Source organism: Salvia hispanica, chromosome 4 (assembly GCF_029641045.1).
Source record: "Salvia hispanica isolate PSC_SH4W2 chromosome 4, Shi_PSC_v1, whole genome shotgun sequence".
In the NCBI taxonomy this organism is placed as follows: Eukaryota; Viridiplantae; Streptophyta; class Magnoliopsida; order Lamiales; family Lamiaceae; genus Salvia; species Salvia hispanica.
The window spans coordinates 48,909,014-48,924,107 of NC_142695.1; the positions used below are offsets into that span (position 1 = coordinate 48,909,014).

At 32.1% G+C, this 15,094-nt stretch overlaps 1 protein-coding gene and 1 long non-coding RNA gene across 2 annotated transcripts; both read left to right on the top strand.

Annotated features, from left to right (window-relative positions):
- Positions 1 to 440: 440 nt before the first annotated feature.
- LOC125192609 (uncharacterized) lies at positions 441 to 8,973 on the top strand. Its single transcript, XR_007171435.2, has 3 exons — positions 441 to 588; positions 4,518 to 4,575; positions 8,772 to 8,973. It is a non-coding gene; the product is annotated as an uncharacterized LOC125192609 (long non-coding RNA).
- Positions 8,974 to 9,612: 639 nt separating this feature from the next.
- LOC148929346 (putative disease resistance RPP13-like protein 1) lies at positions 9,613 to 10,299 on the top strand. The gene has a single exon (XM_089056809.1). The coding sequence runs from the start codon at positions 9,613 to 9,615 to the stop codon at positions 10,297 to 10,299; it is 687 nt and encodes a 228-aa protein (XP_088912935.1).
- Positions 10,300 to 15,094: the final 4,795 nt, after the last annotated feature.

Sequence of the window (15,094 nt, forward strand, 5' to 3'; positions counted from 1 at the left end):
ATAACTGAATCTAAATGACCCAATTTTTTTAAAAATGAAAACATTACTCTATGTTCTTTTTCTCTCGTACTTTTTTCATCTCCATTTAACTTGCAAAATAAAATTATATAAAATTTTGAGTAAAGAATGCTTAATTTAGAGCGAGACTGGGAGTAATGAAATAGTTCTATGTGCTAAAGTACTTCAAATATAGTTAAGTATTTGGTCAAAGACCTCTGATGGAGTATTATTTTATTATGCAAATTAACTTTTCAAGAAAGGGTATGGACGGCTCGGAGTTTAGTTATTTTATGAGGTGTTGAGTTCGAGCCATGTTGACATGAGCTGTAATTTCTTCCTTTATATAGAAATTTATTTAAAAATAAATTAATAAAAATAAAAAAAAAAGTTAAAAGAAAAAGAAAAGAAAAAACACAGAATGAATGGTGACAAAGACCAAAGCAATTTAAGTCGTCGACCAACCAAGGTCCAAAATGAGAGCAGATTCAGATCTAGATCTAGAGAACTGATCACTCACTCACAAATTTGTTAGCACTCCTTCAATTCCATTGGCGCATCACTATATCCTGCTTCATTTCTACCTTTCCCGTAAGTATTTATTTAAGAAAATATCTGGATAGTTCGCAACTTATCATGCTTTAAATTTTTTGAATGTTGTCAACTTTAAGTGTAGCATTTTCCCGAATGTAATGCATCTAATATCACTTTCTAAATCAGTTAAAGATGGTAATGGACCACATTTTAAATATGGAAATATTTTAAAGACATAATGTCTCCAAGCCATAATGCCATAATGGGGATATAATAGTAATTTTCACTATATATTTAGTTTTTGATTATTTTTACATTTTGTATATATACCTTGTTGCCCCTAAACCATTAATAAGGAGTATTAAATGAGGTCATGAATTAGAATACCTTAATCATGAGAAATATATGTTGACAGCATATTTACGTAAAGTTGGGTGAATCTTATGATAATTAAATCTTTCAGAAATTTATAAAAAAAAGTATATTAAATACGTAAAAATTTTCTAATGTGTAAGAATGAATAGTATGAAAAAGTTTAATAATTTCACTATTATACAAATATAAAATTTATGGAGTACTACTTTTTCTTTTGGTCAAGTTTATTTTGGTTAATATCAATATTATTTTTATTTATAAAAATGTATTCTCAATTTTTTTTCCTCTCCTACTTTATCTATTAATATTTAGATGTCAAAGCTCATAAAAAAACAGATTTTTTTAACTAATTTGTTTAATACAAAAGCTATAAAGTTAATAATTTATTTTTCTTTCTAAAGTATCAAAGTTCTTAGGTCAATTTAGGTATAGCATGGAAGAAGTTGAATTTTTATATATGCAATAATACTAATTGAGTTTACGGTTTGATTTTGTTTTAATTTAAATTATTTTCCTTTCAAAATATTAATTTCTATAAATTCTTAAATTTTGGAATAGTATGGTCACTTTAATAAAAATAATCTCATATTCTTAACTTATATATTTATTATTTAAGACTATATATCTAATACTTTCTCTTTTTATTTTTAGAATATTACAGCTTTTAACTCAATCCGTATATCATGCAATAAATTAAAATTTAATACTTCTAATTATCAATTTCTAATATTTTGATTCTTCACTTTCTAATATTAATTATTTAAATTCTTGATCTTTGAAACATTACATCGAATCTTATAAAAAATACTAATTATATATTTTAAACTCACCTATTTTATACACTAAAACTATAAAATTAATATGTTCTCTTTTTCTTTCTAAGATATTAGAGTTCCTATCTTAGTTCATTATAACATGCAACATATTAAAATATTAGTATTATATTGTAAATAAAAACTGTTAATTTACTGTTTTGATTTTTAGGATTTCATAGTTTTTAATTTAATTCTTCACTTTCCAAAATTCTAATTTCTTTAAGTTCTTATTTTAGTACGTTACATTAAACTTCGTTCCAAAAAATAATCACTTTCTCATAACTCATGTATTTTATATCTTAAAGCTATATTGCAACTATTTTATTTGTTTCTTGTAAAATATTATAATTCTTAGCTCAATTCACTATAACATGCTACAAATTAAAATTTGATATATGATGAGTAGTTTATGAATACTGATGGGGTATATATACTGTTGATTTATGAGTTTTAGACAAAAATTTAATTTATTTATTTTTAATTCTTGGAATGTTATAGTCGAACCACGTTTAAAGTATTTACATGTTCTTAACCCATCTATTTAACATTTTAAAGCTATATAATTAATATTTTTTTAATCTAATTGTAAAATATTAGAGTTCCTAGCTCAATTTACTATGTTATCTAACAAATTAAAATTTGATATTATATGATAATAGTAAATATGTTTAAGGTTTAATTTTAAGAATTTTATAATTTTAATTTGATTTTTTTACTTGAAAAAATTTTGATTTCTTTCATTTCTGAATTTTTGGAACATTATGTTGAACATCGATTACAAAATAATAACATGGTTTTTGACTCATCTGTTTAATAATACTCTAGTTAAAAAGATTTTATAATTATTCACTATATTATGGAATATATAATATATTAAAGCAAATTGAGTTTACAGTTTTAATTTTAAGAATTTTTTAATTTTAATTTTAATTTTAATTCTTATTTTCTAAAGTTTTAATTCTTATGTTTGTGAAGTTTAATGGAAACAATTTAAAATAATATTTAAAAAATTGTGTTTTAGGAGAAAGTTGCACAAAGAAACTAACTTTAAAATTAAAATTAGTTGATGTTTGTTTATTGAAAATTAAGAAATGAATTTAGTATTCCTAACTCAAAACTAAAAATTAACATTACAATTTTCAAAACAAAATTTTTAAATAAAAGAAGACGTTTTGCACTTTTGCTTTCATAATCTAAAAAAATCACTTTATCTATACTTAGATTAAATATATAAACATGATGCTAGTTATTACTATTTACTAACTTTTATTTTAATATCAGATCTTATAATCGGATTAATTTTTTTAAATCTATCTTAGTAATTTATAAATACAAATCTTGTTCAATATTCAAAGAAGTGAATATGTATAATGAGTAGTATTCAATGGTATAAATCTATCTTTAAATAGCACTCTAAGGATAAATTAGTCAAAGGAAAATGTTTTAGAGACATAATGTCTCCAAGCCATAATGTCATAACGAGGGTTAAATAGTAATATTATATTATATTTTATTTTTAATAAAATTTGCAATTTATAAAGGTTCTTTTTTGCCCCTACATCTAGAAAATGGAAAATTTGAATAAGGGGTATTAATTACGTATGATATAAATAAGATGACTTCATTATGGGAACTATATATATGGAAGATATGGATTAATATTCCAATACATTCCTATATAAGTTCGAAGATTATTTGTATAAGGGAATAATTTTTATACATAGTTGATTTATTTATTTTTTTAATTTGCTGGAAAAATAAATTAATGAATGTATAAGTAAAAGTTTATCAATTTTTAGCTATTTTCCATTAATATGAAAAAATAATAAAACAAATAATTTTAAAATATTAAAAAATCAAATGCTTTAATAATTTTACAAAAAATATAAATTTAATATTTTCCTTTTTGGACATATTAATTTTGGTCCGTCCACTGCAATTAGTACCCTTTTTATTTGCGGAAATTTGTTCACACTTTTGATTTATTGGTATAAATTAAGTTTGTGATTTTGATTTTAGGAATTTCATAGATTTTATTGTAATTCTTTACAATCCCAAATTTAATTTCATTTAATTCTTCATTTTTGAAACGCTATAGTCATATCTTAATAAAAAAAATATAATCATATGTTATTAACTCATTTATTATTTACTATTTTTAAAATTAAAAAAATTGAGTTATTATAACCATAATATTCAACTTCAAAGTCATACATATAAAATTAAAATAGTTACTTATTTTATAGCACAATTAAGAAAACAAGTCATATTATGTAAAACTAACAATATTATAATCACAAAATAAAAAATAAAATACAAAATACGGAGTATATCTTATATAAAAATTAAAATACAAACTAACTAATGGTATATAAAAAGTATAAAAAATAGAAAGATAATCTACAAAGCACATTACAAATATAATTAAGATATAAAAATAATATAGTAATAAAATATACTAGCTTCCTAATACTACTCTTAAGAAAATATAAAAATCTGCCTAATATTTGTAAAAATAATGTCTAATCTAATGCATTAATGAAAACGGAATATTACAATTTAGCTAAAATCAATACGGATATATATACTTTGATTTGGCATGTATAATCCAATTAGGATATATTAGTCCATATTTGAATTAATTTTATGTCAAAGAGACATAGGGGTATTATGGCTTGAAGACATTATATCTCTAAATCACTACTCTTAGTCAAAATAAGAATTATACTTATGGCATAAAGACATTATATCTCTAAATTACTACTCTTTAAATATTTAGTTTTTTATTTTGGCCAGGGTTTCTTTTGTGGATGGAGTCACCAATCACCTCCCTGATTTATTGGCATTTCTAAAGGTAACATATCTTACTACCAACAATTTAATTTTGTTTTAGAATCTTCCACTCAATAACATTCCTTTTGTTAATTTTTAAATCTAGATCGGATATACTGTTTCGATAGTGTAAAGTTACACATAAAAGTTACACCATCAGCATTTTTTCAAATTTTCACGTCAGTTAGAAATGACTTTGTTTAGCAGAGTTTTTTTATGCCGAAAAAGTGAGTCCGTTGTACATTTTGAAAAGAAAAAAGAGCAAACTTTAAGGGCACGTTTGTTTAAGGGCACGTTTGTTTGGCTGGAAAGTAAAGTTATTAAGGAAAATGATTATCGGGATTATAATTTCTAGGATTGTGATTTCTAGGATTATGATTTCTGATATTTATGATTCCTTGGAAAATGATTACAGAGAATATGATTGATGAGAAATATTATTCTTGCGTTTGGAAACATGGTAGGATTTTAAGACTATAGTATTCAAATTTTGAACTAAAAATTTATGAAATTTAACAATGACTAATTCATATACACAATGAAACTAAAATATCATACTTAACAAAACAAAGACGATCAGTTGTATACTTGTATTGTGATTTTATGTATTGAAACATGTGAATCTTTGGATGATTAAAACTAATTTAAAGATTGTGATCAATTTTAATTCTTTAGATTATCTTCGCCAGACTAAGAAAGAGATGGAGGAAATAAAATATGTTCCAAAGAAAGAAAGAAAGAGGCGACAGATTTTAGAGAGTGAAAGGGGAAGGCGATAGATAAGAGAGAGAGAGAGAGGGAGAGATAGAGAGAGATTTAAGAGAGAGTGGCGATTTGAGTGAGAGGTAGGTGAGATGTTTGAGGAGTGGAAGATTACCGTTTCTCTAGGAAAAAGAATAATTGGGTTTAGAAGAGGAAAAAGAATCCACACAAATTAGTACGTAACTTTCCCTAAATTTAGGAATCAGTTTCCTTTCCTTATTTTCATATAATTTCACCAAACATTGAAATTTAATAATTGGGAATCATATTACTTTCTACATTTTCATCAAACACTGGAATTTAATAATTGGGAATCAGATTACTTTCCTAGTACACAATCCATGTCAAACAAACATGGCCTAAAAGAATTTATTTTTCGAAATCTCAACTCCAAACACGGGCTAAAACCATAAGGCTCCGTTTGGTACAAGGAAATGGTACACATAATTAGAATTGATATTGCAATTGGAATTGGAACTAGAAGAAATTCAATTCAATTCCACTTCTTATGTTTGGTAAATCAAAAGAATTGATATGAAATTGAATGTTCATATACACTGCACGCACACTTAGGGCTAGGGGTATATGTCGATAAATTGTTATATGTTTAACTTGTTAACCCAGTTGGTCAGGAACTGCGTCTTTTTTCTAAGTGGCCCGAGTTTGATTCCCTTTGTAACAGTTTTCCTCTTTTATTTTGTCTACTTTGTATTTATACAATTTTCCCCCTCTTCTTTCTGTATATGCAACTTTTTTTATTCTATTTATGTTTATGTAGTATAATGTGTATATTTTATTTTTTTCACTTTCAATATTTTAGAACATAATTTCTATTTGTTCTGTTTTGTACCACTAATTATACTAATTTAATTCTTTGTCATTTTATAATCATAATAAAAAAGATTAAAAAATAATTATTGTATTCTATTTGTTATAAATTATATTTTCATTAATATTTTCTATGGTGGCATTTAAACATCATAAAAAAATTATTTCCATCCGTTATACTTATGCAAAAACTAAAAATATCAAATAATCGAGCTTCCGACGGCATGAACATCGAAAAAATCCTATAACTATTAATAGTAATTTGGGCCCCCATCGTAAAACTTCTAGCTTCGCCACTGCACTCACTATACACAAAATACATACTCACACACACTTTACACAAAATACACACACTACACACACTTCACATGCTATACACACATTGCATACACATTATACACAAAATACATACACTTCACACACTTCACATGCTATACACACATTATACACAAAATACACACTCCATATTAAGGCTGACAATTTTTGGCACGACACGAATCCGCATGAAATTAATGGGTATGTGTCAAAGCTTATTGGGTTCGTGTCCTTATCGTGTCGACAAGTTAACGACACGAAAACTCGTGTCATGTTCGTGTTACACGTTAATAAATAATATTAACATATTATAATATTATTATTTTATTATTTATTTTAAAATTTTAAAATTTTATAATTAAAATTTAAAATTTAATATTAGAAATAATATTAATATATAATAATATTTTTATTATAGTGTCATTATTGTGTTGTGTCATATATGTGTTGTTATCGTATCGTGTTGACCCGAAGTGGTTCGTGTCGTTAATGAGTTCGTGTCGTGTTCGTGTCTGAGGGTAGCGGGTCGTGTTCGTTTTCGTGTATGGAGTTTTCTTAACGGATCGTGTTAGTGTTTGTTGTTATCGTGTCGTGTCGTGTCGTTATCGTGTCGACACGATAACGACACAACACACATGATTTGCCACCCCTACTCCACACTATACACAAAATACACACACTACACACATTTTACAAAAAAATACACACACTACACATAATACATACACTATAACAAAATACACACATTGCACACAAATTCATGCACTATACAAAATAACACACTCCGTACATTGCACACTATACACTAAATACATTGCACACACATAACACATGAAATACACACACTTACAAATTTTATACAAAATACACGCTTCACACAAACTAAAATTTCAAATTTGATTTTGTTTTACAATTTTTTGGTTTGATTTAGTTTAAACTTTTGAAAAATTTCTGTTTATCGATTCGGTTCGGTTCAGATCCAAAAAAGCTCTAAAATCTAAAAAAAAATTAAAAAATAGAATGCTTGAAATGTGATTAGTGTGTGAAATGTATGTAGTGCATGAAATGTGTGTAGTGCGTGAAGTGTATAAAATGTGTTTAGTGTGTAAATTGTGTGTAGTGTGTGCCGTGTGTATAGTGCATGAAATGTCTATAGTGTGTGAAGTGTGTGAAATATGTGTACTGTGTGAATGTGCATAGTCTGAGAAGTGTGTGCAGTGTATGTAGTGTGTGAAGTGTGTGTTGTAGATATATAGTGAAATTTTATGACTATTTGGAATTCCAATTTTCTACTTTTGGTATGAAATTCAAATTATTGAATTGAAAGATTTGGAATTCAATTCCAAATCCAAATATTTTTATGATACCAAACATTTAATTAAAAATTGAAGGCTCCAATTCCAATTCTACGTCTCTAATTCTATGTTACCAAACATAGCCTAAAAGAATTTATTTTCTACAAATTGAAAAATTGATACGAAATTCTTGAAATGAGCTCATTTGGAATTCCATGGCGGGGCCCTTTTTGTTGAATCTGCTTTATGGAGTTCCGCATTTGCTAAATGCGGAGTTAATTACACATTTTCAATGTCAATGCAAAACTCTATTGACATATTCGATAAATCGTATTGATATTTTTTATACACTATATTGACATTTTGATCTAAAACTCTAATTATGGTAGTTTTTTTTTATTTTTCTAAATTCTAATAAATAATAAAACTAAATTATATATGACAATTTATAGAACACTACATCTCTATAAATCTTATGATTTTAAATTAGTTGTAGTTAACAATTAAAAATTGAGTTAATAATTGAACATCTCCTGGAATACTCCATCTGTTAAAATCTCTACTCAAATTTTTGGCATCTGTATCATGAACTCAAATCCCATGGGCAATACAGTCATATATATTATTAGTATTAGGTGGCTAATAGTATTTCTTATTGTACCTAGATATGTAAGAATGAAACTAAATATAACAAGATTTGCTGAAAAATCTAATGAAAAGAACACGGTAAGAAAATGTTAAAAATAACAATAAACGTAGCATTATATCAACTTATACCGCCGTAGTGAATGCTACTGCCCTTAATAAGGGAGTTATGCATTTGTTAAATGTGTAACTCCCTAAAGCAGAAGTAAAAAATGGCCTGTTTCAGGCGGTGGTTCCCAAACGAGCGTATTTTAAGAATTTTGATGTAAAATTGGGTCTGCCAAACAAGGCGGTAAAAAGAAGAAATATATGAAAGATGAAAGTTTGGCACCATTTTTGTTTCTAAAATCTGGCTCTGTCACTACACATGCAGGATCACAAAAATGGAACTAGAAGCCGCTGCCGCCTCCATTAATGTTGCAATTGAAAACGTGATCAACTTCGGGACAAAGATTCAACCAAGCAGTGGTATTTACAAGAATGTGGAAACGCTGATGAGGAGTCTGAAAATGTCCAACTGTCCTTGTGCAATAAAGAGGCTTTCAACACTACCGGTTTCAAACAGTGGCTGAAGAAGCTTGGACCTGTCATTCTCTCTCCAAAGAAACCAACATTGCCAAACCTTCCACCATCAAGGCTAAGGTACTAACATACTTGCCATCCCCTATTCTGGCCCAAAGAATCAATGAAATCAATGAGAAGCTGGAGTCCATCAACAATGACGGTAAAAATCTTGGACTCAAGGGGAGTCCAGTGGCTGCGCCTAGTCAGCCTCATGCTAGTGGAGAAACTGATTCTTCCCTTTCTGATCATGTTTTCGTTGAAAGAGATGATGATGTACTCGAATTAGCGGACCGGCTCATCACCAACACCACAAATCAAAGAGAGCGGGTGTTCAATATCCTCGCAATTAAGGCGAGGATGGAACGGGGAAAACAATGTTGGCTAGTAAACTCTTCCATCATGAATGCATCAAGACTCGATTTGAACTACGCATTTGGGTGGATCTTGATGATATTTATGAGCCAGACGACCTTTTAACAAAAATCCTTGCAGCATTTACTTCTGATCAAGTTGAGAGTAGGCAGGACATTCTGTAAAGGCTTCAACAAGCTTTCATAGACAAAACTTGTCTTCTTGTTCTTGATGATGTCTGAGATGATGATGCAATGTGGGAAGATTTTCTAAATTCTATGAATGGAGTTATTTCTACTATGGGAAATGCCATTATCATCACTACCAGCGATACCGATGTTTTTGAGAAAATGAAGCCGTTTCACATTCATCGGCTAAAGGTCTTAACAGTTAACGAATGCTGGTCCATAATCAAAACCATAACTTTTGGAAATCAAGATGTGCCATCAGAGTTAGAGAATACTGCAACAAAGATTGCACAAAGATGTATGGCTCTGCCGTTAGTAGCTTATTTAGTTGGAGGAATTCTTCATGGTAAATCTCAAGAGGACTGGGTGTTGACGGCAGAAATAATGCATTCAGAAGATGAGTTGCAACTTATCTTGGAAATATTGAGATTGAGCTATCTGAATTTGTCTACATCATCAGAGAAAATGTGCTTCGCATACTGTTCGATTTTCTCAAAAGGTTACAGAATTGTGAAGCAAGAGCTGATTGAGCTATGGATGGCAGAAGGATTTCTTCAACCAAATGGAGTAGATGACATGGAGTCTGTGGGAGAAAAGTTTTTAAATGTACTTGTAGAAAAGTCAATGCTTCAAATTGCTGACAGAGGTGAAAATGGTCAAGAGGAAAGTTTCATGATGCAACATTTGTTGCATGATCTAGCATGTTCTGTCTCCAACTCTCCTCTTGAAGAAGGCTTGATCCCAGTGCGGTACTCCAACTCTCCTGTTGAAGAAGGGGCGAAAGATTTGCGCACGTAACGTTATTCTAGAAAGGTGAAATTTCTGTTAACATGCTCTCAGACTATCCAAGTCTACGTACTCTTAGACTTACCAGAGTAAAAGATCGGCCCAGTTCAATTAAGAAATTCGTACATTTGAGAATCTTAATATTTCCAAGTAATGGATTTCACAATTGCTAGAGTGGATTGGTGAACTCCATAACTTGCAAACACTAAGAGCCGATACAAAAAGTTTAAAGATATTGCCAAGCACATTAAAGGACATGATTGACTTGAGGCATCTTTATGTTCTCTCGGATGTAAAGTTGCCAGCTGAGATGGGGAGATTAACTAATCTCCGAACACTAAAGCACTTTGTTGTGGGCAAAAACAAGGGCTGTAAAATTGAAGAGTTGAACAGTTTGAACAATCTCAAAGGAGAAGTACATATTTCTAATTTGGACAATGTGTGCAACAAGGAAGAAGCGGAGAAAGCGTGCAATAAATGATGAGAGTGTATTGGAAGGCCTCCAACCTCACACACACCTCCAGAAGTTGGGGATTGTAGGATTCAAAGGCCAAAGATATCCATTATGGACTCAGGAGATGGCTGTACGCGATGGGCCATTTATTAACTTGATACAGATAACACTGGCCGGGTGCTCAGAGTGTGAGCAAATTCCGAGGTTGGAGCACTTGACAAATCTCAAATCTCTTTCTTTGATAGGATTGAAGAAGGTGATTTCCATGAATTCTTCATTCAGTAATGTAGTATCGCTCACCATACGTGATTTACAAGGATTGGGAAGTCTCCCAGACTACTTATTCTCTAAGAATCCAAATCTCTCAAAATTGGAGATTATTGGATGCGCCAACTTGGAAAAGTTACCAGATGAGCTGGACACCCTTAATTGTCTGGAGGAGTTGAATATAATGAAGTGTCAAAATATGAAAGATGATTGGCAAACCAGGTGATGGAGGAGGGCAGTCTTCCAAAGGGATCATCCTCCGTGTGCTAAGGATCGCAGATTGCGGAAAGATGACAGAAATACCACGTCAAATGGTGGAGTCCTGGACACCGTCCCTTGAGATACTGGAATTGTTTGAACTAGGAAGCCTAGAGAATGTAACAATGGTCATGGACTGCCTCGCAAAATCATCTCGTCTTAGAGAACTGAAAATTGGATGTGTTCCTCAATTCATGAATACTTGTAGTGATGAAAATCTCCAAAATTAGCCCAAGACTTATTCTTGTAAAAAGTAACAACACAATTAAAAACTAGTACAAACTAAAAACACTACAACAATAACATAAAAACACATTACATTGAAACTTAAATAAATATTACACTAAAAAAGATAGGTGTTCCATCCCACAAAAAGATAGAACAAAAATAAAATGGACGAGGGGGATCGAAATGGAAGAAATTGAGGAGTGAACAAATGACCTCTTGAAGACCGAAGGACCTCCACCAAAAAGATGATGGCAACCCTTGGCAACTTTCATCCAAGTAACCATTTATATCGACTCACTCGCTAGCTACACGATACTAGGGTATACTTTCGTTCGAGCTCCGCCACTAGAGGTATACTCTTTCGAGCTCCGCCCCTAGGGTATACTCTCATTCAAGCTCCGCCACTAGCTACGTGGTGCTAGTTGTGAATTTACCAAGTGGCTAACCCCGGGCTAACCACAAAGTAACCATAGCCCGACCATGGATTTTTCCAAACATTCATCTCACCCAACATGGGGAAGGACTCTCACAAAGGAGACACTCTTTTTCTAAACTCAACTCTAATCTCTAATCCATTACAAAAGATACAAAAGGCCCTATTTATAGATGTGGGAGATTAGGAGATGAAAAGTCACTCAAAAATAATTCAAAATCCCGCCTTGTTGAAGTCTTCTCGGAGATAAAACGCCCGGCCGGGCGTTTTGGGGCCGTGCCCGGGCGTTTTCACTGTTGTCGGGCGTTTTGCTTATTGGACTGCGCAGCTTTTGTAAAACGACCATAACTTCCTCATCCGAGCTCCGATTGAGGCGTGCAAGGTACTCACGCGAAGCTCTTTCGATGGCAAAGACAATGGTGGTCTTTGACAAGCATTTGGACATCATATGGATAGGAGAACCTTTGCTCGAATCTGACCCCAGTTGCGGCTTGGCTCTTTGTGACCTCTTTCACCTCACTTTCCTTGGTTTAGCGCTACCCGGATTCGTATCATGTAGTGTTGAGAGTTCGGATTTTGGCGGCTTGCAAAAGTTGACTCTAGATGTCAGTGGAGAGACTGGTGATTTTATTGAAGGGAAGCTTAATACCATCTTGGGAGTTTGTTGCAAATCACTTACTCAGTTATGCTTACGGGGAAACGAATTTTGGAAGCAGGTGCCAGAATCAATGCAATATCTCACTGCTCTTTCCAAGCTAGAGTTACAGAATTTTGGGATTGAAGAATTGCCTGAATGGTTTGAAAAACTCTCGCCACTAAGACAGTTATCTCTGTCCAGTTGCAGCAAGTTGAAGCATCTGCTCTCATGGGAGGCATTAGAGTGTCTCACTGAATTACGACGTTTAGATGTTATCGAGGTCGATACCCACACAAAGTAAGTATCAATTTTTTCTTCTTTGCTCATGGAATCAACCCTTTCCCTTTCATCTACTCTGCTCTCATAACATGCATTTCTCTCTCTCAGTGAAATCTTGGAAGGAGATATTTCTTTTGCGGCCAATGAAGTACTTATTAATAGCCTTGTCAACACTTTCAAGCAAGAGTACTCTTCCTATGGAGGTTACAAACAGCTGCGGTCACATTTGGTCACTATGCAGAGTTACTTGAATGGCGTTCTGAAAAACTCCATTTGCGAAGACATTGATGTGCAGATCTGGTTGAGGAATCTTCAAGCCGTGGCTTTCAACGCTGATGATGTTTTAGACGAACTCAACTATCATGCCAATTATAAGGTCCAATCAAGCTTCTCATTCTTTAATGCACGTCAACCAACCAAACAAACACGTCAAGGAATTTCTCAGTCTTTAATGCACGTCAAAGAAATCAATGAGAAATTCGTCGGTATGATCGAGAAGGCAGGTCAGCTTAATGTTCAAAGAAAAACCGTGACACTGACAGGACCTGCTGCTTCAAGTGCTTCCTATAATTCAGTCATCCCCGATCCAATCTTTACTGGAACGAAAGAAGATGTGGAAATACTAGTTAAGAAGCTCGTAACTTGTATCCAGGGAGAAGCTATCTCCATCCTCGCGGTTGTCGGAAAGGGTGGGGTGGGAAAAGAAACGTTAACTAGGGAAGTTTTAAATCATGGAGATATCAAAGCTCGATTTGGATCACATGTGTGGGTTCATGTTTCTGGAATTTCTGATCCAGTTATGCTTTTCAAAACAATCCTTTCGATGTTGACGTCAGATACTAATATTGGTGGAGTTGAGACCGAGGAAGATATCCTCAAGGGGCTTCAGCAAGCTTTGAAGGATACTACTTATATCCTTGTTCTTGATAATGCTCGGTATGAAGATGTTAAAAAATGGAAAAAAGATTTAGATAAGATATCGAAAGTAACTTCTACAAAGGGAAATGCAATCATCATCACTACTAAGAATTCAGAAGTTGCTTCATTTGTGGAACCGTTTTACACTCATAATTTGAATGTCTTATCAGATGAAGATTGTTGGCTCATAATTAAAAAAAAAAAGCTTTTTCCAAATGGAGATGTTGAATCAGGATATGAGCTTGTTGGAACAGAAATTGCAAAAGGATGTCAGGGATTGCCGTTAGCTGCTAATGTAGTTGGTGGAGTGCTTAAAGGTACATCAATGGAATAGTGGAACGTTTTCAAAGAAAGGTGTCTCTCAGATACTGAAAAAGCCAAGAGTATCTCGAATATATTGAAATGGAGTTTCAATCGTTTGCCTTCGTCATCACTCAAGATGTGCTTCGCGTATTACTCAATTTTTCCTAAAGGTTGCAAAATTATGAAGCAGGAGTTGATTGAGTTGTGGATTGCGGAACAGTTTCTTCAACCAAATGGAGGACCAAATGATATGGAGTCTGAGGCCGACACGTTTTCGAATGTACTTGTACACAACTCTTTCCTTCAAGTTGCAGAGAGAGAGATAGATATGGAAATGTTTTGAGTTTTGTGATGCATGATCTTGCAAGTGCTCTTCAGAAGATCTTACGTTCTCCAGATGACACCCATCCGATACTTGTTTCATGGAAAAGATTGCTCAATTGACATCTCAGTAAAAACAATAAAATCTTTGCGTACGTTAATCTTCCATGGTGAAAGTCATGATGCCATGTTCTCGAGTTGCGAATCTCTGCATGCTCTCAGTCTTGACTGTGACAAGATTAAAAAGTTGCCGAGTTCTATTAAGTAGTTGATTCATTTGAGAAATCTTAATGTTCAAGAACAGGAATTGAATATTTGCCGGACTGGATTTCTAAGCTCCGTAACTTGCAAACCTTAAATGCATCTACAGAATCTCTGCGAGAGCTGCCAAGTACGTTGAAGAACTTGATTAGACTACGGCATCTTTATATCTGCCATGGTGTAGAGTTGCCTGCCGAGATAGGGAGATTAACTAATCTGCAAGCACTCAGGTTTAGAGTGGGCAAGCACAAAGGATACAGACTTGAAGAGTTGGGGAGTCTGAATAATCTCAAAAAGCTGTCTATCTATGTAACGCCCCACTTTTTCAAACCCTAATTTTCGGGTTATAAAATTTTTGCATTAAATGCCTTAAATGCTATGATATGTGGATTAATTGATGAGTGATTAATTACATGATGTCTTTGTACCTAATTGTGTATGAGAGTTG

Coding starts and splice junctions, on each gene's coding strand:
- LOC148929346 (XM_089056809.1), top strand. CDS start 9,613: ATGGGAAATGCCATTATCATCACTACCAGCGATACCGATGTTTTTGAG.